This window comes from Phaseolus vulgaris, chromosome 2 (assembly GCF_000499845.2).
Source record: "Phaseolus vulgaris cultivar G19833 chromosome 2, P. vulgaris v2.0, whole genome shotgun sequence".
Classification (NCBI taxonomy): domain Eukaryota; kingdom Viridiplantae; phylum Streptophyta; class Magnoliopsida; order Fabales; family Fabaceae; genus Phaseolus; species Phaseolus vulgaris.
Genome location: NC_023758.2, coordinates 6,665,951 through 6,690,017, shown reverse-complemented (window position 1 = coordinate 6,690,017; position 24,067 = coordinate 6,665,951). Strand labels below are relative to the sequence as shown.

At 38.2% G+C, this 24,067-nt stretch overlaps 3 protein-coding genes across 3 annotated transcripts; 1 reads left to right on the top strand and 2 right to left on the bottom strand.

Annotated features, from left to right (window-relative positions):
• The first annotated feature begins 7,860 nt into the window (after positions 1 to 7,860).
• On the top strand, positions 7,861 to 8,232 carry LOC137809932 (uncharacterized). The gene has a single exon (XM_068610991.1). The coding sequence runs from the start codon at positions 7,861 to 7,863 to the stop codon at positions 8,230 to 8,232; it is 372 nt and encodes a 123-aa protein (XP_068467092.1).
• Positions 8,233 to 12,871: 4,639 nt separating this feature from the next.
• On the bottom strand, positions 12,872 to 13,937 carry LOC137810521 (pectinesterase inhibitor 9-like). Its single transcript, XM_068611851.1, has one exon. The coding sequence runs from the start codon at positions 13,722 to 13,724 to the stop codon at positions 13,110 to 13,112; it is 615 nt and encodes a 204-aa protein (XP_068467952.1). The 5' UTR covers positions 13,725 to 13,937; the 3' UTR covers positions 12,872 to 13,109.
• An 8,263-nt stretch (positions 13,938 to 22,200) lies between these two features.
• Positions 22,201 to 24,067, bottom strand: LOC137810520 (uncharacterized). Its single transcript, XM_068611850.1, has 8 exons — positions 23,805 to 24,067; positions 23,570 to 23,716; positions 23,391 to 23,488; positions 23,234 to 23,306; positions 23,086 to 23,146; positions 22,915 to 23,000; positions 22,745 to 22,834; positions 22,201 to 22,431 (listed from the first exon to the last, which is right to left on the bottom strand). The coding sequence occupies exons 1-8, from the start codon at positions 23,913 to 23,915 to the stop codon at positions 22,369 to 22,371; spliced, it is 729 nt and encodes a 242-aa protein (XP_068467951.1). The 5' UTR covers positions 23,916 to 24,067; the 3' UTR covers positions 22,201 to 22,368.

The following is a 24,067-nucleotide window of genomic DNA, read 5'->3' as shown; positions in this document are numbered from 1 at the left end:
ATAGGATCAACGGGCAGGTCTGTAATGTTGTCATTACAGAGGAGATATCTAGTAGAGAACGAGGAGAATGTTTGTGTCACAAAGATCACTACGAATCCTCCGATAGTATATCGTCATCGGATACCGTGGTGGAGGAAACATACCACGCCGAAAGGTTGTCCGATGAAGGGGAAGAGTGCGAAGACGGTGGTCCGCGGCGGGATGAGGACCCCGAGGTGGTGGGGTTGACCCAAACCTCGATACCAACTAACCGAAAGTTTTTAGAGAATAAGGTTGCGAGCGATACTGGGTGTCAGTCTAAAGGTGGGTTCTCTTTCCTTAAAATGGCAAAACGTGTGCAAGGAGGGTCTGAAGGAGGAACAACTTTAGCTGCTGTGAGCCAAGTCAACGAGGCATGCAAGGTATTCCAGGACTCGTTGGCTAACCTAATAGAAGGGGCTTATGGGTGCAATTTCCCAACAAATGGGCCGAAGCAAGGTCAGGCCCAATCAACAATAAGAGGTACGATTAGTAAAGAAGGGATTCTAAGGGGCCCAATGTCAGGAAGCAACGGGGGAAAAACGGTTAGTCGAAGTGGGAAGGAAGGGCCTGCTACCATGGCTGCGTCAAATCCACATCGTACGAAGGAAGAGGGGGATCATTGTGCAGAGATGCAAACACGGGTGAATGAATATGATGTTAACCCATGCCAAGCTGTCCACTGTAGTAGCGAGAGAGAGAACTCATCTACGGGGAGCTCAGACCCCCAATCAAGCGGAAGTGTTAAGTGGTGCAAGAGGACCAACGGTGTAGAATCAAGTGCGGAACACGACGCTTTGTCTAAAGGAGGAGTTGGCTGTAAGTCATCACCGGAATTTCGTAGACTGAGGTCTACGGGAGGGATGGGAACGCAAAATGCACAACCAAAGAGGAGGTCGAATGGGGGAGTAGGAACACTCCATCATGGGGTAAACCCTGTCTCTAGGCTTAGCCACTGTTCCTTGGCGGAATCGAGTACAGACATTCATCATTGCAACGATCGGTTGAAGCTGGATGTCAAGGATGCGGAATCAGTGCGAATCTGGGAGTTGGGACGCAATCTCGGATTGGAGTATTCAGGGGGCGAGGGGAATCTAGTTGAAGAATTGGATCGGCTAAAGGAAAGGGATAAGGATGATAAAGAGGTTTCTTGGGTGGGAAGTGTGAAGGAGTTACCATGATTATAATCAGTCTCAATATTAGAGGGTTGGGAGGGGGGACAAAAGCAAGGTATTTGAGTCACCTTGTGTCTAAGGAGGGTGCTATTTTCCTCTGTTTGCAGGAAACGAAAACTTCCTCTTTCTCAGATGCCAGATGTTTTCTGTTGTGGAAGAGTAGTAACATTGGATGGATCCATCATGAAGGGATTAATGGGGCAGGAAGTATGTTAACAATGTGGAATAAGGAAGCATTTGAGTATGGAAGCCACGCTATCGGGACTGGCTTTATCGCTATAGCGGGCTATCATCTTGAAACAAAATGTCATTGTGTGGTGGTAAATGTTTATGCAACATGTAATTTACAGGATAAAATTCTCTTGTGGGAAGCATTAATGACTCTCAAGCAATCGTACCAGAATTTGGCTTGGTGTCTATGTGGTGATTTCAATGCTGTTAGGAGGCCCGAGGAGAGGAAAGGGATTAGAGGCCATTCAAGTCAAAAAAAGGAGATTGCAGGTTTTAACAACTTTATTCAAAATAATGGTTGGATGGACATTCCTGGTGTAGGGAAAAGGTTTACATGGTTTAAAGCGAATGGCACAGCAAAGAGTAGACTGGATAGATTTCTGGTCTCTGAAGAGTGGCTCCAAATTTGGCCGGCATCCAAACAGTATGTGCAACAGAGAGTCGTCTCAGATCACTGTGCTCTAGTCTTAAAATCATGTGTTAAAGATTGGGGGCCTAAACCTTTTCGAACCCTCGATGTATGGCTGAAGGAACCAGGGTTCATTGCAATGGTAAAGGTTAAATGGGAATCATATCAGGTGGAAGGTAATTGCATTTCCGCTCTGAAAGAAAAGCTGAAACTCTTAAAGGCTGATCTTAAAGAGTGGAATAGAAGGGTTTTTGGTTGTGTGGAATCGGAAAAAGGACGTATTGAGATGGAAATTGAGAATTTAGACGGGGAGGATGACATTGATGCTCTAGAGGATGAGGGAAGGCAGAGAAGGCTGGATCTGCTCAGTCAACTGGGGTTGGTTAATAGAAAGCTAGATTCCATTTATAGGAAAAAAGCAAGGGTGAATTGGCTAAAGCATGGGGACTCTAACTCCAATTTTTTCCATTCTGCGATTCGATCGAGAAGGTTAAAAAATGAGGTCAAAGGAGTTGTGGTGAACTCTCAGTGGTGTGAAGAACCGGAAGTTGTAAGGAGGGAAGCAAAGTCTCTCTTTGAGAAGAGATTCATGGCTACGCAGGACTTTGGTGTACATTTGGATTCGATGGAATTCAGGTCGTTGCCCTTGGAGGTAAGCAGGAATATGGTAGTCAGCTTCACTGAGGAAGAAGTGAAGAATGCCGTATGGGAATGTGGAGGCTCAAAAAGCCCGGGCCCGAACAGGTTCAACTTCAATTTCATTAAGAGTTGTTGGGAAGTGCTTAAGGCGGATGTTATGGCAGCACTGCAACTTTTTCATACTACTGGTTCTCTTCCGAAAGGTTGCAATGCTTCCTTCATTGCGCTCATCCCCAAAGTAAGAGATCCGTCCTCGCTTGATCAATTCAGACCCATCTCTCTTGTTGGTGTAATATACAAGATTATTACTAAAGTCTTGTCAAGCCGTATGAAGAATATTATGTCGTTTATCATTGATGAATGTCAGTCAGCCTTTATTAGTGGAAGAGGATTATTGGACAGCGTCGTTATGGCCAATGAGATCCTTGAGGATATAAAGAGAAATGGTAAAAGTGGGGTGTGCTTCAAGGTGGATTTTGAAAAGGCATATGAATCGGTGAGATGGAGTTTTTTGTTCGATATGCTACACAGGCTAGGCTTCCATGATAAGTGGATCTCGTGGGTTAAAGGATGCTTGGCTTCATCGTCAGTATCTGTGTTGGTTAATGGGAGCCCTACGGAGGAATTCAAACCTTCTAGGGGGTTGAGACAGGGAGATCCAATTGGCTCCATTCCTTTTCTTAGTGGTTGCTGAAGGTTTAGCAGGTTTGGTCAGACAAGCGCTGAGAACGAATGCCCTTAGGGGGCTCAAGGTGGGAAGAAATAATGTAGAATGTTGTCTGCTACAGTTCGCAGATGACACACTTTTTTTGTGTGAGGATTCCTTTGATAGCATTTTTGCAATTAAGGCTATCCTTCGGTGCTATGAGATTGCATCGGGTCTGAAAGTCAACTTCCATAAGTCCAAGTTGTCCGGTATTAAAGTGGACGGGTTTGCCATGAGCACGTATGCTAAAACTCTGAATTGTAATACGATGAAGCTTCCGTTCCAATATCTGGGGGTTGAGGTGGGTGGTAACCCGAGGAAGATACAGTTCTGGGATCCGGTAGTTAAAAAGGTCGAAGCCAAACTTAGTTCTTGGAAGGGGAGATTTCTTTCAATGGCAGGACGAATCTGTTTGTTGAAATCAGTGTTCACAGCCATTCCTCTGTTCTATCTCTCCATTTTTAAAGCTCCTGTAGCAGTGTACAATAAAATCAGTAGCATTCAGCAGAAGTTCCTATGGGCGTGGGGAAAGCAGACTAAGTCGATATCCTGGGTAAGCTGGGATAATGTGTGTAAGCCTCTAGAGTTAGGAGGCTTGGGGGTGAAGGATGTGAAGAACTTTAATGTGGCCCTCCTGGCTAAATGGAGATGGAGGCTCATGAGTAGTGAAGGAGGTAAGTGGAAAGAGATTATATCATCTAAATACGGTACAGGAGCAGAAAATATGAACCTGAGGTCGAAGTACCAATCATGGTGGTGGAAGGATCTCACTAAAATCTGCGGTGAAGGTGTCGAAGACAGTTGGTTCCAAAAGGCCATTGGGTGGAAAGTAGGTAACGGAGCCAGAGTGAGATTCTGGGAGGATGTGTGGCTTGGGAACGAATGTCTTAGATCGGTTTACCCTAGACTCTTTTCCTTGTCTCTTGATCAAGGTAAAAGGGTGGGGGAGGTAGGAGTATGGGAGGAGACTACTTGGCAGTGGAATCTGAACTGGAGGAGGGGTAGGTTCCAATGGGAGACGGATATGAAGGAAGATCTCTTGTCCAGACTTAGTACGGGCGCTGTGTGGAAGGATTTCCTTGACCAACTAATATGGAAGGGGGACCAGAAGGGTATGTTCTCTATTAAGTCAGCGTACTCTATGTTGGATAATCACCAATGCTCAGCTGCAAGAGAAGGTGTGTTTAGTCTCCTATGGCAAGCTAAAGCCATGCCCAAGGTACTTACGACAGCCTGGAGAATTCTCATCGATAGAATTCCTAATAGAGTTAATTTGTTGAGAAGAGGTGTGCAGGTGACATCAACTCGTTGTGTTCTTTGCAATCTGTCAGAGGAATCCTCTCAACACCTTTTTCTAGAATGCGGTTTTGCTCAACAAGTGTGGTCTCAGTGTTATAGGTGGATTGGTATTCTAGGTGTCCAAAATAAAGATCTCATGAACCACTTTATGAATTTTCATCTAACCCATTTGTCCAGTCAACAGAATCAAGCATGGCTAGGTTTTTGGGCGGCCGTCGTTAGCTGTATTTGGGAGCACAGGAACACAGTGGCTTTTAGACAAGGGGTGCCTGACTCCGATGAGATTTTCCAGAACGCTCAGCTGCAATCCTGGTTGTGGTTAAAGCACAAAACATCAGATTTCTCGTACGCTTTCTCGGACTGGCTTTTGTATCCGAACCAGTGCCTCCTCTTGGTTCGCTGAGTGGTTGAAGCAAGGGCGGGAACAGGTATGGCGTAGTAAGGAAGTGAGGGTGGTTTTTTAGCAGGTATAAGGTGTTCGCGCCTTTGTTGTTGGCAGTAGCCGGTTTCGGGAGTTTATCCCTGAAAGTGGACTGGGTCAGGCCTATGCTGTTCTTGTTTATTTCTAGATGGATCTGCTGTGTTTGTTACTGCGGTAGCGTAAATCTGAGGGATAGGTGGGGGTGTGGAAGGAGTGTGTGTTTTATTCTTCTGAATTCTGCAGCCTTCAGTGGGGATCCATAGTTTTCTGGTGCTCCTTGGAAGAAATATGTCAGAAGCAGAGCCTGTTTAGTATCAGGGTGGTACAAAATGAGGTAGTCTTATAGCGTTGACAAAATTCCATGTTCAAAAACCACTGAAGGCAAAACCCCCATAATCTTTGGTGGACCATGCTCAAAAACTTCATGGCTTAGTTGGAAATGAAACCACTGAAGTTCTGAAGGCAGCTCATTTCCACTCTCATTGAGTTCTGCTTCACCAAGCAATTTTGATGGAACGTTCGCAAAGGGAGTTCTTGGAGCTCGTAGGTCATGCTGGGAGCCGATGTGGACGGGCATTTTCTTAGGCTGTAATAGTATATGAAAAGGAGCTGATATATCTTGATACGAACACCATGTGTGTACCGTGGGGTTCAGCTGAGAGCTTTTGCGCTTCTAAAAGGTGTTTGTGATGGACACGATGGACAACAAATCTCCTTTTTTGCATTTTTAACTTTGAGGCATCGTTGGAGCAAGGAACCATTCCCATTTTTGCAAGACTCTCCTTTGTAGAAACTGATTTTCAACACTGAAATATTAGTTAGTGCATGGCTGAAGTGGGAGAGAGCAGAAGACAAGAATTGCTATGCAGCCTTTGAAGCAGCGGGCACCGATTATGCGTGCATAGTCGGTGGTCGCCGAAGGTATGCAAAGGTCAACATGATCGCCGGTTGATAAAGTGGCGTTCTCCATAGGTCAACATGATCGCCGATCGATGAAGCGGCGTTCCGTGTGTAGTCGGTGGTCGCCGAAGTTATACAAGGTCAACATGATCGCCGGTCGATGAAACGATGATCTTCATGCGTGCGTAATCGATGGTCGTCGAAGTTATGCAAAGGTCAACATGATCGTCGGTCGATGAAACGGCGACCTCCATGCGTGCGTAGTCGGTGGTCGTCGAAGTTATGCAATGGTCAACATGATCGCCGGTCGATGAAACGACGATCTTTATGCGTGCGTAGTCGGAGGTCGCCGAAGGTATGCAAAGGTCAACATGATCGCCGGTTGATAAAGCGGCGTTCTCCATAGGTCAACATGATCGCCGGTCGATGAAGCGACGTTCTCCATCTGTGTGGAGTCGGTGCTCGTCGAAGTTATGCAAAGGTTAACAAGATCGTCGGTCGAGGAAGCGGCGTTCTCCATCTGTGTGGAGTCGGTGGTCGCCAAAGTTATGCAACGTGTATGGGTAACTCGTCGCGTGGCGAGGAGAATGATGAATGCCAACACCGGGAAGCCGCTTTTGGCCACACTTCTGCAATGGCGAGTCAATACAGATGAATAGCAAAAACAAGAGATTGGCTGGTGGACATTGCTCAAAAAACACAAATCTCTGACTTATGCAGCTTTGGCCTATGTTCTCTGTTGTTAGGCTATATAGAATGAGAGGAGGACGGAGGTGCTGTGGCATGTGGGGATGCCTGATGACGTTGTTGCTTCTGTGTGTTCTTGTTTTCTTAGTGTAATTAGAGGTACGATGTTGTTTTAGTGCTAGCTTTTGCAGCGTTTTATTGCAAACAGTTCAACCTCTTTTTTCTATGAGGGTGTTTTATGTAAAAGGGTTGAGATACCCCTTTGTATCTCCTCTAATTTTAATTCCATTCTTTGCTGATCAAAAAAAAAAAAAGGTGACCTGCTATTTCCGTTCCTTTTTTTTTTATTATGGAAGAGGGGTTGGTCGGGGTGTTTAGGATGGCTGAAGAAAAGAATTTGGGTGATAGTTTGGAGGTCGGCAAGGATAAAGTGAATATTAGTATGCTACAGTACGCAGATGATACTCTATTTTTCTACGAGGCTAACACCAAAAGCATTTTCAATATTAAGGCAATATTGCAATGCTTTGAGCTTTTCTCTGGGCTTAGGGTTAATTTTTTGAAGAGTAGAATTGGCAGAATGGGGTTGAGCCAACTTTCGCTTCGAGATTTGCAGTTATCCTTAATTGTGACGTGATTGATTCTCCCTTTGTTTACTTGGGTTTGCCAGTTGGCAGGTGCCACAAGCGTAGTGACTTTTGGAAAAGGGGTGTCAGAGAAAGTTCAGGCCAGACTAAGCAGGTGGAAAGGCAAGTGCTTGTCGTTGGTAGGGAGGATATGTTTGATCAAGTCGGTTCTCTCTGCTATCCTTTTATTCTTCATGCCCTTATTCAAATTGCCTTTCGGGGTGGCAGATAAGTTGGTAAGGATTCAAAGGAATTTTCTTTGGGGATGGAGCGTTGAAGGAAAAAAGATCGCGTGGGCTTCTTGGAAAAAGCTTTGTAAGCCTCGTGAATTTGGGGGACTGGGTATCATTGATTTAAAGGTGTTTAATTTGGCGTTGTTGGGTAAGTGGATTTGGAGGTTGGGTACGGATAAAGGTGGCCTTTGGAAGGAGATCCTCGTTTCCAAATATGGTGGTTGGAGAAGTTTGAGAGAGGGTGGAAAAAGTCGTAGGAGCTCCCTTTGGTGGAAAGATTTAAAAAAGGTGTGAGCTTCAGAGGGGTGGGATAGAAGTTTTGAAGATGGTTTCAAGTGGAAAGTTGGTGATGGAAATGATATCTTCCTTTGGGAAGATAGCTGGCTTGGGCGCGATGCGTTGAAAAGAGAGTATTTTCGAGATTTTTTTCCCTGTGTTCAGTCAAAGATGCAAAGGTGATTGAGCTTGGGTATAGGTCTAAAGGCGGGGTGGGTTTGACATTTAGCCTGACGTAAAATGTTTTTCGAATGGGAGAAACCTTTAGCGGGTCAGTTGCGTCAGCCTTTAGCTGTGGTTAGGTTGGATTCGGGAGAGACGGATAGGTGGGTTTGGAAGGGTGAGGGTCTTCAGACGTTTTCAGTCAGCTCTGCTTATTCTCTTATCAGGAGGGATTGTGAGGCGGATTCCTCTCTGGTCTTCGGTAAGCTGTGGAGCTGTAAAGTTGTGCCTTCTGCTTTAGTTACTGCTTGGAGGGTGTTGGGGAATAAGATTGCTACTAGGGCATATCTGGAAAGGAGAGGGGTGTTGGTGGAAAGCTCTATGTGCTGCTTGTGTGGGAAGGAGGAAGGGTCTTATCGTCATCTGTTTTTCGAATGCAGTTTTGCTTGACAGATTTGGTGCTTGTGCTTTAAGTGGTTGGGAGTGTCGTTTGTGTCTCACAACGATCCTCCGTCAAACTTTGTTTAGTTTAGGATGAGTCTGGCTTCAGAATCGGTTAATGACGTGTGGAACACTATCTGGGTTGGGGTGGTGGGGGAAATTTGGAATCAAAGGAACTCTATCGTTTTTAACAGGGGTGTGGCTGATGCATTAGAAGTGTGTTTTGATGCAAGCAAAAGTGTGGTCTTGGATTTCTGCGAAATCGCGTTCTGCCTCTTTTCCTTTTTTCCAGCGAGTGTTTGGAACCTTTGGAATGTATGAAATTGATCGTTGTAGTGCTCTGGTTAGCTAGTTTGGTAACTTTTGTTAAATGCTGGATTTTATTTCTTTTGTATAAGGGTTGAACCACCCCTGAAATGGATCACATTTATTTATTATTTTGCTATTGTCGATTAAAAAAAAACAACATGATTTTGTGGATTTAAATATTGAGTTTAAATCTTAATTAGAATAGTATTAAAATCTATCGTAATTAATCTAATAAAAAATTCGCTTATAATATTATTCGCACACCCTGACTATCAGTGTTAGACATAAGATTAAAAAACATAAATGCCATATTAATTAGATATATATAAGCTATTTAATTGAGAAACAAGTTTTGTTTAATAGATATAATAAAATAGGAAAAAGGTTGAAAAAGACATAAGTATTTATTATCATTTATTAATATTATTAACAATTGAATTATATATTTATCATTGTGAAGAAAAGAAAAGAAACTATAATCGATCATAAGTCTCACATAAGATGATAAAAGAACACTTATTTCTCTTTTATTTAGAACTATTCAATTATGTCAAAATTCTGTGTAATTTTCATTGTGTTAATACTCACAGAAAATATGTCCACCCCAAAGGAAAAGGGTTGCCTGCTTTGCAAAGCATTTTGCCTCTATCAAAACTCTATTCATTCTTAATATAATATTAAAGTAAATCTTAATTATGAGGGGATGTATTTGGAAATTTCATAAAATGAATTGTTTAAACTCCCTTCTTAATAAAGTTCTTTAATTTATGTGCGTTTTTTTTTGTCTTTTCTTCGTTTCAAAAGAAATACTATTAAATAAATTTGTCAAACACCATATGCAATCTCAATTATTATCACTAATGTTATTGTTCGATCTTAATTAGTGGTTGTTGCTCAATCTCAATTAGTTACCATTAATAAAAACATATGCTGTTCGGTATGTATATTCATATTTTTATTACATCAAAATATATATTTTATTTTTATAATTAATTAATTAAAAGTAGTAAATTAATATATATATTGTTCCGTCCGGTTGACTGGGACGTCTTCGTGCGCGACCTCAACCGTCAGCTAGGGACTCCTTCCCACTGGTTACCTGTGGATTCCTGCAAAAAGAGGACAAAAGGGCGCCCTAGCGGCCGTTTGCACTCCGACGCTCAAGTCAGCCAGCAAGAAACACCAAAACTGTGCACCTCCGTCTCTGAGCGCCGCGTATGGCACTCTGAAGGTGGTAAAAAGAACTGTGTATTGTGTGTATGTTTTCTCCCTCAGGCAAAGATCTTTCCCCAGTCCCTTGTACACAACCTCAAGGCACGAGCAAGCAACTAGAGAGTTCTGGGAAATTTGCCAAAAGTTCGAACCCCCTTTCCAACATTCTCAGCGCTATTTAAACTACCCAAGCATTTAAAGCGCCTTAACGCACCTTTAATTACAAATGTAACGTACTCAATCAGCGTATCTAAATAGAAAACGTAGCGCATTTAAGACGTTGAAACGCTTGGGAGCCATTATAGTATCTGAATGTTCGAAACGGAAACTGTATTGAATGACTTTAATTACCTGGCACCTGACTAGAGGGTGTTTCTATTCTGACATGGCTGTCGTACACGTGGAGGGTCTCACGACGCCGTGACCCCATCTGGGGGCGTTTCTGCCCATCTGGGAACGTTTCTACGTGTGAGTCCTCCTGCTTGGGAGTGCTACTGCGCTAGGGGTGACTTTTTGGGTGCCAACTCATGCCCCCAATCATCTAGCCACTTACTTTGAGAGCGTATATGCCTTCCTCTCGTACCCTGCACCCGGCTACCCTGGGCGTGACCTTCCTCTTGAGTCGTATCTGTCCCAAAGGCGTCTCTGGGGCGGCAGGGGTACGAGTCAGGCTGCCCTACACTGGTGCTATCACTATGGTCTTGAAGCCACCTTTTCCTTCTCTTTATCGCCGCCCCGGGTTATCGGGACCTGAAGCCTTCCCACGGCATCGCTCCCTCCATGGTCTTTCCTACCCATGGGTATCGGAGAACCACACTGTGATTGCCTTGCTTTAGTACTGTTTGATCTGGCGACGCCCTGGTTGGGCAACGCCTTCACCTAGGCGACGCCTCTTCTTGGTGACGCTGGCACTTAGCGTCTCTTCACCTAGGCAACGCCTTGTGTTGACTTTGACCCCTGGTGTTGACTTTGACCTAGACTTAGTCAACGCCCGGGTACGGGACGGTACATATATATATACATATAACAGTATTAAAAAATTATGTAATTCTTACTTTAAAAAAATTATTTAGTTATTTTGAAATAAAGTGATTTTTCAATTAGTTAATTTATTTTTATTTGATAAATATATAAAATATTTTAAATAGAAATAAAGTATATTATAATGTAATAAATTATATTGACAAAAACATCTACATTTTATTTATTAAAAAATAAATTATATATATTAATGGATAAACTATCACATTTATAACCGTTATTTTTAAAAGGAATAAATAGTAGTTTTTAATTAATTATTATAATAAAAAATTATATATATAATCATTATATTCATAAATAAATTGTTTGTATTTATTAAAGGATAAATTATATATATACAGTAATTATTTTAAAAAGATAAATTATTTAGGAAATAAAGAAAACTATTTAATTATTTATTTTAATAAATAAAGAAATAAATTATTTTTTATTTATTAGAAGATAAATCATTAAAATTCTGTTTTTTGACAAAAATGTTATTATTATTGTTATAACAATTACTGAAATAAAAATGTATTAAATTATAAAATATTATATGTACACAAAATATGTTGTATATTCTTTATATACGGTTGTAGATGCATATAGAACTTGTTTGTGTTCATTAAGTTTGAGTGAGTTGAGTTTGGGAGTTGAACATGATTAATCACCTTGGAGTAGTTTATGCTTATCCGCTTCATCCAACTTTATCTTTTGCAAATTGAATTCCAAAGTTATTCTTTTCTTTCGCTTTCACAGTTTGAAATTTTGTAGGTTCTTTCCTAGAAAGAAAGATTGGCAAATCAAATAAAATTAAAAAAGCAATGGGTAACTAACCCCATAATCACCGAGGCACTTAAATCGAAGTGTTTGGCGTTTTGATGACGATGCAACTTTCACCTATAATGGATAACCACTGAGCCCAAATCATGATAACAAACATTAATAGGCTCTTGAAATTTGCTAATTGTATTAATCTATCTCATAATTGTTGTGAACTCAACTATCTTAAGATAATAGTCAGCATATTAGAAAATTTACAAAATGGTGCAATTGAGTTTGAGTATTTCGTAAATGGGTAAATATCAAAAAAATTACATAGATATTTTTGAGTTAAAGTGTTCAACATTACTCATTAATCTGTATATATTTTAATTGAAGTTGTCAATCAGATTGACCACTTCTTTTAAATAAATTATGAAAAAAATTGATATTTAGATTGAAAAATTTAGTATATTTTATCTCAATTAAAGTTTTCAATTCTGTTGGAATATTCAGTTTTTCAAATACAAATTTTCACAATATTATTATGTACTTAATATAATTTTAAATAATTATTATATATATCTTTTAATTTTACAAATATTTATTATTTTAAAAAATATTTAATTGAACTTGTCAACCAAATTAACAACTCTAATTCAGATAAAATATACTAGAATTATCAACTTAGTGTCTAATTTCTTCACAATTTATTTAAAATGTAATTGTCAATCCGGTTGACAACTTTAAATAAAAAAAAATACAGGTTAATAGATTTAATTAATGTTGTCTAGACAACTTTAACTAAAAAGTATCATTTTTGTAATTTTTTTTTGCATTTGCCATCATGTGTGATACTCAAATTGCACCATTTTGGTAACAATTCCCAGCATATTAAGTATCTGCTTTAAATTTCTGAGTTTTCTCACTGTTTTGATCATAAAAGGTTTGGAGTTTCGATACTCTTTTTCGTTTTTAAAAGATTTGTTCGAAACTCTTTTGTTTTTAAAAACGTTGTGATGAGTTAAAAAAGAAATACATATATAAACTGTTGTTATTGACCTAGAATCCTAATTGAGTGATGAGGAAAAATAATATAGAGAAATTAGTCATTTTAACTGTTTAATTGGTAGTTTGATTTTTAAACTTTGATGTATAAATACATCTTAGCATATTAAAGGATTCATTTTTAGTTTTGGACTAAAAAATAAAAAAGAATGCCATAATTGTGACATATGTTAAGATTGTGATGGAAAAAGTTGTAGCGAGGGAATTGTAACTGAAGCGAATAAAAAGGCAAAAGGAAAACGAAAGAAGAACTTCGTTGCAGAAAGCAGTAACAAAATTAGCACCGGAACTCATCCTGTTTCTTCATCAATAGGAACTTCTTATATGCACCACACAGAGAGATATATATAGAAATGAAAATCACCCGTATATTACAAAAACACACTGGTAAGTACCTAAGACAGGGAAACAAACAACCTAAGAGGAAATATATAGGTGTAGGAGAAGAGGATGGAAGAGAAAGAGAAAGAAAAGAAAGTTATGAAATAGTTGGAAAGGATTTGAGAAAGAGAAGATTAAGGAGAGTGGGTAGGGTGGGTGGAAGCAAAGTGATTAACCAAGGCGAGAGCATTGCTGGTGACTTGAGCAACGTGGAGAACCCTCTCCTTTATACCACTCTTCACGTTTCCGTTCATGGCGGAACCAGCGAAGCCGTCCAGACAAGTGCTGTCGTCGGTTAGGGCGGCGCTAACCCAGGTCTGGACATTGCTCATGTGCCATGCGAAGTCTTCTCCCAACCCCGTTCGCCCCAACTCCTTAAACGATTGCTTCAGACGCTCCACGCTGTCACCAATGGTCTCCACACAATCCTGCACCGCTCTCCGCTCCCTAACCTTCATGCCTCTTGCTTTCGACATCTTCTTCAGGAACGAACCCGAGGATCGAGTCCTCGATATGCTCACCGACAAAGCTGTCATCGCAAGTTGCCGGTCGCTTCGGTGTATGACGCTTGCGTAGGCCAACAGCGAGTGGACGCATAAAACAGGGTACCGTGTGGCCCTGCACGATGACTTCACGAACTCTGCAGGGTTAGGGTCTGAATGTTTGGTTACGGAACATTGTGCGGTGCCGCTTATGTAAATTACCAGGCTCACGAGAAGCAGTGAAACAAGTCTCACTGTGGTTACCATGTCTAACTCACATACAACGGTGCAGATTTGTCTGATAGTTGTTGCATATGCTCAACTTCTTTCTATATAGGGACCTGTAGCACTTCAAATGAAAGGAAACAAAAGAGGGATAAAGAAAAAGAAGAAGGAAAGAAGAAATAGACGTCACAAAAATTGAAGTAGATGAAATCAATCTTATAAGAGAGTTTATCATCCACTTATATATTATACACTCTTTATATATTATCCGCTCTTTAGGTTAATTCATACTGTCGCAGTGAGAGGGTCCGGGTGATATTATATATCTAATATAAATAATTCTGATATCATTTTACGATGCGAACTTTAAGTTTAACTCAATCCCATAAAATCGGCTAAATGATATCACTTATATACTATAAAATCGGCTAAATGATATCACTTATATTGATGGAAGAGGCCCAAGCACAAGCCCACATGCAAGCCCACCAAAGGGTAGATTTGGGCCAACCATAGAGTTATGGCCAAGAGGATCCAAGAAGACGTTCTTTTACATGTTCAAATGCCATAAACTCTAGTGTAGAGTAGACTTTAATTTCTTGTCAAAATTAGCATAGGAACTTTATTTGTAATTTTCTTAGAATTAATTTTGGCACCTAAAACACCAACCTAGGTAAACTTAGAGTTTCTAAAAAAACCTCTAAATTTACCAAGGCTGGTCTAGAAAGCCCATGGAGGGGGTGAGCATAAAAACTAGACACACTCCTCCCCATGTGCTCATTTGTGCACCCATGTGTCATGTGCACCCATGTGCTTCACATTTATATTTCATTTGGCTAGCATTAGGGTTGCATTATGGTTCTCCTTAGCCTATAAAAGGAGGAGCCTACACCTTGTATTTTCAAGTTTAATAGAGTATTGTTATGCTGCCATTTTTGTGCACTAGCTTTACTTCTCCTAGAAATCTAGGCTATAAACTTCAATCCTTTCACCTTTCTCCCTTGAGCTGGCCGAACAACTCAAACACCACACTCATCATGCACCTTCAAAGCCAACACAACTCCTAGGAGGGCTTTGTTTCACTCACCCATTGCTTCCGCACCTTATTTTCTACTTTGATTCAAGAAGAACACATGAAAATGCCATCATTTGGTATCATGAGCTTTTGGTTCTTCAAGATGAGTAGCTTGGTCTTTTAAATTTTCAGTTCTTCTTTATTTCATATTGTCATTTACATTCCATACTTGTCTTTCTGTTTTTTACTTTTTAAATTGTTCTTGGTGTGCTTATGGAAGATCCAACCAAAGCACAATTGTTCAATTGATCTTGAACAAATTCTGTGCAGCTTGTGATAGGATTCCTTACACCATTGAGTGGCTGTTTTTCTTTTAGGAATTTGAGTCCTTATTGCTTTCTTAATTTTGCTTCATTTTATGCTTTGAGTCTTTTTTTTCTGGATCTATAAATGTTGTGTCAAGTCATGTGAATCCATATTTGTCAACAATTCTTAGTAGTCCTATTATTGGCTTGATTGTTTCTTGCTTTTGGGTCTCTTTAAATTGTTTGAATCTGCTGTTCTTTGATCCTTTGGTGCCTTTTTAATTTTTAGTTTGAGTTCATATTGTGTTTAGATCATACACAATTCTATTTCACAAATTTCCATTGTGTCTAAACTTTGGTATCTTGCTGATTTTGTTTCCAGTTTTCAGATTCCCCTGTTTACACCTTCTCTGTTTTGGCTGTTTTAACCCAGAAAAATATTTCCACCCATAGGAAAATTCTGATTTTCTGGAAAATGCAAGTTTAAAGTGTTATAGAAAAGACAAAAAAAGAATGAGGTCAAAAGAAGCAACAGAAAAAAAATGATAAATCTTACAAAATCAGAGTGCAAATCTTGAGCGCTCCAGCTGGCCTAACCGAACACCAATTTTGCAAAATTTATTAAAAAAAATGGTGCATCCGTTTTGAGTGAATCCAAAGCCAGATTTTAGATAAGATCCTGAATATCTTGCATAACAAATTTCAGAGCCAAATTCCAAAAATACAGATCAGCATAAATCGGGGAACAAACACGTTTTCTGGCCCACAACATTTTCCAGTGGTGCTGTTTTTTTTATTTGGTCATCTAATCTAGTGCTTTTCTTTAGGAATTCTTTTGTGTGCCAACCTTTTATTGCGTACCTTTAATTGTTTGCTTTAATTTCTTGAATCTCTTTCTAAGTTGTCATATTATAAATCCTTTTGGTGGTACTGTTTTCTTTCAATTAAATTTGTTTCTTGCTTTTGTTCCTTGACCTCTCTTTTTGGGTGCTGGAATTTAATTTCTCCCTTGGTGCTTATGTGCATGGAATTTGACTTGGTTTAAGGTTTAGCCCTTGTGAATAGGTGCTGGAAATTGGAGAATTAAAGCCAACATTCTAAGGAGGAGACAAAGCCAAAACCGAAACAAGCTTCCTTGAAACAAACACTACAAACACTTAGGAGATCAACAATCAAGACAACAAAGAAGTGCACTAACCAAAAGGAGGAACAACAAAGGGAGTTTTCTTATTTTCCTTTGCAACTTGGTTTATTGTTAATTACCTTGTTAATTACGTTTAGACGGTGAGTGTGTCTTCAAGGGCTCAAAGTGTCCAAGAAGCCTCACCTAGGGCCGAATAGTATAGCAATTTCTTGATTAGTAATTGTTAATTGTTTGTAATTGCCTTTTCTTTTGCTTAGTTAGTAACGCTTTGTATGTGTGGTTGTTTTAAGCTTTGTTAAAACCGTCTAGCTTTGTTAATTAGTTAGCATACATTGTTTTCTTGCATTGAAAAAAAAATTGATTTCTCAACTTATTTGTGTTCTAAGTGTTTCACTAAGAGAAAGTCTTGTGTGAAGATATTGGAGGATAGTTTTTGGCAAGGAAAAGGCTTGGTATTTAAGTAGTCCTTTGTGACTCACCTCCCTTACCTGGAAAACTACCTTCTTTAACTTTCCTAAACTTTCTCAAAGTAAAACACCTATATACACAAAGCTTTAGCCATGTCTTCTTCTTCTCATTCTACAAAGTCTATTGGAAGTGAATTAAAATCTTTAAAAACTCTTTTGAAAGAAGTTTCACAAACTGTGCAATCAATTGCATATAGACAATTGGAGAGTGAGACTAAACTTAATGTTTTGACTAAAGCAAAGGATGAGAAGTCTCACATTCTAAAAAAATTACCTTCTCATGCATATATCTCTAAAGATCATGATTCTTTTGGGGAGGGAAGCATTAGAGTAAATGATTATTATCAAGCACCCCCTAGAAGACATAGAGGAGATAGAAAAGAACAAGAAAACCCAAGAGAGGTTAGGGTAGACCAACCCCAATTCCATGGAAAAGAAAATATAGAAGCTTGCCTAGATTGGGAAATGAGGGTAGAAAAATTGTTTGCTTCCCATAAAGAAAGAAAGGAAAGAAAAATACAAAAGAATAGAGGGGAAGTCGAAAGGGAAGCTAAAGAAAAAGAAGAAAAAGAAAAGCATGAGAAGACCCTTGAAGAACAAAAGGCGTGGGAGAAGAGTGTTCCTTCCCACAAGGTCATTCAACAAGACCAAAGATTTAAAAATACCTTTGAAAATATGTGTCTTGTTGAACAACCTCAAAGCCTTACCTTTTGTAAAGGAACACTTGCAAGCCTAAGTGAAAAAGAAGAGTCTTTAAAAGAAGCTTGCATAGATAAAAATGAAATAGATTATTTCTCATATGTGCTAGGATATCACCAAGTGAATGTCAAATTTTTTATAAGCATCTACAAAAACAATTTTTTATGTGAAGTAGTGCCTAAAGAAACTTGTCATGTCTTATTGAGACAACCATTGCAAAGTTTACAAATCCTTATAAACAATGGTTGTCACAACGAGACTATCCTTACACATAAGAGAAAAAGTCTTCATGAAGGAGAACTCATGGGACAAATTAGAGTTGACAAAACTCTAGAGCTTTTAAAAGGAAAACTTTTGTCCCCCATGAGAAAAGAAGTTCAAAGACATTACCTTAGGTACAATTCTTGTTTTCAAAATACGCCCAAGGCAATGTCTCATAAACTCTATACTCCTTCACCTTTTGCAAATGATCCTTGGGAAGATATAAATTTCCTATTAAAACTCCCTAGGACAACAAAAGGTTGTGATTCAATCTTCATGGTTATGGATAAACTCTTCTCTAGAGAAGTGATACATCTTCATGGTTTATCTTCAAGCATAGTGTTGAATAGAGTTCCAAATTTCGCAAACCATGATTTGAGGATTTCCTTTGGAAAACTTGCAACTAAATTGCACACTTTAAATTCTTATCATCCTCAAACGCATGGTCAAAATATATTTGAAAATCTAGCTCTTTCTACTATGCCTAGAATAATCATGAAGTGCACACACAACTCTAGAGGTAAGCAAACATACCATAAAGTAGTTCACAAAACTACTTATATTTCTACTTTTAAAGTTATGTGTGGGTTCTATCATCTTTCTCCTTTTAAGTTGTTACCATCTTCTATAGGATTTATGCCTAAAGAGAAAGTAACCACAAATGAACATTTTAAAATACATAAGATGATTAGAGACCACACACAACCATTAAAAGAGAAACTTTGTCCAAGGTTGCCAAAACCAAAAGAAAAACAAAAATGGCAACCTAGTAAAATTAATTTGCAAACTAACACCTATGCCTTATTTGATTATTTCTATAGGTGGACGTTTGATCCAGGAGGACAAGCTTTGGCGAAGCAAAAGGTTGCTATCCGAGATCAAGTCTGTAGATCTGAGGATAGATCTTCTCAAGAAGGAGGAGATGATGGACACCATCCAGCCACATCCATTCCCCTAGCCATGAAGAAGAAGAAGCAATGGATTTGAGGACAAATCCTTTTCAAGAGGGAGGGGATGATGGAAGAGGCCCAAGCACAAGCCCACATGCAAGCCCACCAAAGGGTAGATTTGGGCCAACCATAGAGTTATGGCCAAGAGGATCCAAGAAGACGTTCTTTTACATGTTCAAATGCCATAAACTCTAGTGTAGAGTAGACTTTAATTTCTTGTCAAAATTAGCATAGGAACTTTATTTGTAATTTTCTTAGAATTAATTTTGGCACCTAAAACACCAACCTAGGTAAACTTAGAGTTTCTAAAAAAACCTCTAAATTTACCAAGGCCGGTCTAGAAAGCCCATGGAGGGGGTGAGCATAAAAACTAGACACACTCCTCCCCATGTGCTCATTTGTGCACCCATGTGCCATGTGCATCTATGTGCTTCACATTTACATTTCATTTGGCTAGCATTAGGGTTGCATTATGGTCCTCCTTAGCCTATAAAAGGAGGAGCCTACACCTTGTATTTTCAAGTTTAATAGAGTATTGTTATGCTGCCATTTTTGTGCACTAGCTTTACTTCTCCTAGAAATCTAGGCTATAAACTTCAATCCTTTCACCTTTCTCCCTTGAGCTGGCCGAACCACTCAAACACCACACTCATCATGCACCTTCAAAGCCAACACAACTCCTAGGAGGGCTTTGTTTCACTCACCCATTGCTTCCGCACCTTATTTTCTACTTTGATTCAAGAAGAACACATGAAAATGCCATCATATATACTGTAAAAGACTCTAATCTTTATGGAATCTCCAACACTTCAATTCATTTCATTTCAGCAGTTAATGTGAACATTTGTTTTTAATAAAATATTAAGAAAATATGAATTCAAAAATTTACAAAACTCTCGTCGCACCAGGGCAGGCCGTGCGGGTCGGTCCACGGCCCGCTGGTATAAAATGCGGGGCGGGCTGACCTTTTCAACCCGTAACCCCGCATATGCCGCCCCGCATTAGCCCGCAGCCCGCACGGGCTAGCAGCGGGGTGGGGTGGGGCGGGCTGGCCCGCTAATCCGCAAAAAAAAAAATTGACACTTAGCAGCAGGACAACGTAATTAGGTTTTCACAAAATTTCAAAGAAAGAAACACAACACAAATGTTTATGTTTAATGTTTTTGAATTAACGTTTATGTTTAATGTTTTGGAATTATGTATTTTTAATGTTTTGGAGGTGGAAGAATAGTAATATTTGATATTTATCTTAATGTTTAATGTTTTGATGTTTGAGTATGTTTGAAAATGAAGAAAAAAAAAATTAGGTTTGATAGTAACAAATATATAGGTTTAATTTAACAATTTTTTAAGAACAAAATGTAAAAAAAAATATTTAATTTTTTTAAAAAAAACGCGGGCTGGCCTGCAAACCCGCGGACCAGCTCTTATGCGGAGCGGATCGAGAATTCTAGCCCACAATAACTTTACCTAACGAGCCAACTCAACTCGCATTTTTGCGTGCCAAGCACGGGACGGACCAATGCGGGGCGGACTGGTCCGCTTTGCCACCCTTACGGATTTCCGTCAAAGATTCTACTTTTTATTTTAAAATTAAAATTCAGCTAATAGGTTTTAGTCAGCATTTATTCATGCCATGTGTCCTGCAAATATTATACATACTGTACAGCACTGCCGAAAAGGTTTTGTGAATACTCCACTTGTTTTTCATTTATTTGTCTACTTTTTTTTTTCTTTTTAAACTTTTAATTATCTAATGAAATATAGCCACATTGGATTCCAATCAGTCTGTACACTAATTATTTGTACCACTAAGGAAGGTTCTTTACCGGATGACAAGATGGTTTGATGTTAAATATATTCTTTATCAATTTTACATTTTTAATACGTTTTTTGCAACTCATAAAATTTTATTATTTAAAATAACTAGTGCATCACAAACTTTCTCGGATGATAAATTTATTATTTTTTATAGAAATCATAACAATATTGATTGTTAGTATGCATATTACATTTCATAACCGTTAATTTCTTAAATAAAATGTCAAATGCATAATCAAATTTTAAGAGATTTTTTTTAGAAATTTTTTAAATCTTATTATAAATGGCAACTTCGTCTAAATCATAAATTAAAGTTATTAACTTCAAGTTTAATTAAGAGTAAAATACGAAAATGAATTCTAGAATGTTGATGATTTGATTTAATATAACTTTCACCAAAGAATAGAACAACAGTATCAAGACACATAATAGAAACTATTCCTGCGCTCATTTCTATTTGGAAACCATGTTGTTATTCTCATTAAGGTGGAACGAATGAATGGAATAATTTTTTTAACGGATGGAATAAAAACATCATTTTTTTTTTATTTTGATAAACTAAATCTATTTAATAAAATTCCGATTCAATACATTTATTAACCAATTTTTTTAATGTATATCCAATCCATCCATAAAAATAATATTTTAAAAAATTACAAAGTTTCAAAAATAAATGTTGTAAAACAAATTTAAAATTATACTTTTGATAATTTAAAAATTATAAATTTAAGAGAGGTTTAATAAATAAAAATTGGTTAACCAGCCTTTTAACCAATAAGTTTATATAGAAGTAATTTATAGCTATATATAAAGATGATTGTTTTTTATAACATTTTTTGATATACTTGATTGATTATTCCCTTATTTAATATATTTCATTTTATTAGTAAAACTGAGTATTTTATCATTTCATATGAATTATTTAAAAAATAAAATTATTTTTAATTTTTTAAATTAATGTTATGGGACAATTTTTATATACAAACTAACTCCTCACTCTTATTTTAATTTCTTATTTTTAGACAATAACAGAAAAAAAAATAACATATTCTCACCCTTAATGAGTTCCTAAACAAAATCTCACATATCAAATAAAATAACTTTAATTTCCAATCACTCAATTTCCAATGACTCTCTCCACTCAATTTCAAACAACTTTATTCTTTGATAAAATCATAAATCTTTTTATATCTACCATCAAGTGAATCATAATCTTAACGTGAACATCATCACATTCTCCGATCCCAAAACCACTAGTGAAAGAAAAGAAAAAGCTTGAAAAATAAGAGAAACTCAAACCAGAGAAGAAAAAAAAAGTTGATTAATCAATTCATTATTTTTCTTTTACATATTACTTTTTTTCGACTTCTCTAAAATTATTTTAGTATATATGTGAAATTTCTATTATAGTAAAAGTTGGGAAAAAAGGAAAATGCAAATAGACGTACGGCGCCCTTGTTTCCTTGTTTCCGCTAGTTTACTTGTAATGCGGGTTTTCAAAGTTGTATCCCATGAAAAAAATTAAAATTAAAATTATAAGCACAATATGCCTTCTTGAGGTGCCAGTGTGATAATGTAGTTGGCCAATAAGAATACATTGTAATTTTGGATGCTTCTGTTTTGATCAGCAGTTTCATCTCATCTCACTAACATTGACAGTTTATTATGAAGTAGCATTCAATGGGTAGTGTAAATAAATGGACTTAATGATCAAATTGTACCCCTATGTTAATGATCAAATTTCACATAGTACTAATTGTAAGTTGCCAATGTAAACCCATTTTATTCACACCAAGTACAATTGGTTCATCCATCCTTCAAGCTAGTGGCATAAGCAATTTTCATAAAAAATTCAGTGAAAGAAACACAGGCCGTATTTCAAAATTTACAATTTCTTAGTTCAGATATTACAGTTGCTACCGCAACATCTCAGTTCTTTAGTATTTCTTTTATTTGATACATTTATCAACAGTACAATTTTCACAAAAATTAATAGAAAAGTGGGAAGAAATGTACTATATGCACTAAACTGTAATGTACCTAATAACAGACCCCCGGAGCTTCTCCATGTATTCTGCAGCCTGTTTCTGCAACAAGGAAATTAACATGCAAAAGTTTTCATTACAAACGCACCACAGGTTTGATTGTATAGTTCATTATTCAACAAAAAAATCGTGTTCCCGCAATCTTAAGTCCATTAATAGACAACTACCAGTTGAGAGCTTTTAATCTTATTTTTCTAGTCATGTGGAATCAAAATGTTGCAAGAAGGGTCCTGCCATATTTGTTACATTACATACAATACAAGAGAGTGATACTGCGATTATTTTGACTCAATATTGGCAATTCCACTCGCAGTTTCTACAAACAAATGGAAAACATTCCGAAATCTATGCGTACCTGGTTACCCCTATGTGCATTTGCTATGTTTTCATCTAGAAGTGCCAACAAAGATCTATTAAGTTCATTCTTTTCAACCATATCCAGCAACTGCATTGAAGACAAATTAGAGTGAGCACAACTTAAACAAAACCAACAAACTTAAAAAGAGAGATACGAACAAGACCTACAGTTGCTTTTACATCCTTTGATGTCAATATTTTGGTTAGGTTTGCCCTGGCTTTTATGAGTTCACCTTGCATCTTATCATAGGCTTCTGTATTACGAGATAGGAACAAGGAATGAGCTTATTATATCTTTGGCAAATTCCCAAACTATCTCTTTTTTTATAATTAACAAACCTATTCCTTCCTGTATGGCTTTCTCTAGAGCCTCCAGTTCAATCTGTCTTTCTTCCATGTGCTGCAGAAACAATCGGTGTAAAATAAGCAGATACACCCATGTTTTGCTCAGCTCAAATACTTTAAGGAGCCAAAAAACACTTGGTACCTCTGTTTTCTTAACCGCGAATCGAAGTTGTCCTAACTCGAACTTCAGTTGTGCAAAGAATCCCTCATCCAATCTGCAGAGTCAACATAAATGGGTCATTAGAAACTGATTTGAATTAAATTAAAAGGAAAGAAAGGGTTAAAGATAAAGTAGGAACCGTGGTCTCATTCTTGCAATCTCAAACTCAATCTCCTGAGCTTCAGTGTCAAGGAGGTATTCAATGAGCTCTTCGGGAGTATCGGGCACAATACGGGACTGAGAAATGAAAAAAGAAGAACAAACGAATGAATAATGCAAGAAATAGATAATAAAAAAAGGAACACGAAGGAGAAATACTTGTCGAAGGGTTTGACGGCGTTCTTTGTCTTCCTGAACTTGACGTTCGAAGGCTTCGCGTGCTTCCGAGTCTCTCTCGAGGCGTCTTCGAAACTCGAGCCTGGCGAGGTGGCCGGTTTGGGGTCGGCCAAGCACGCCTTCGGGGTCCTTCGCGCAGCAAATTGTCAAACACAAGTTGCGAGACAAGACCATAAGACATAAGACATAAGAGAAGTAGTTTGGTTTGGTTAGTTACCCATCCAACGGACAAAATTGTGGGTGTGCGCCACCTGCTGTTGCTTCTCCTACGATAACCAGCGGCAGCACTCACACTTGTGGTAGCGATGCCAAAGCTAAGCGTGGCCATTGAGATTGAACCTGCACGTCTCTCTCTCTCTCTCAATAAACTCTCCACCTTGCAACTGCAACTTCCTTCCCTTCCAAATCAAATTTGCTTTATCCTTTACAACTTTGGAAATTCGGATAGCTCTGTGATTTCGTTTGTTCCACCCTGCCCTT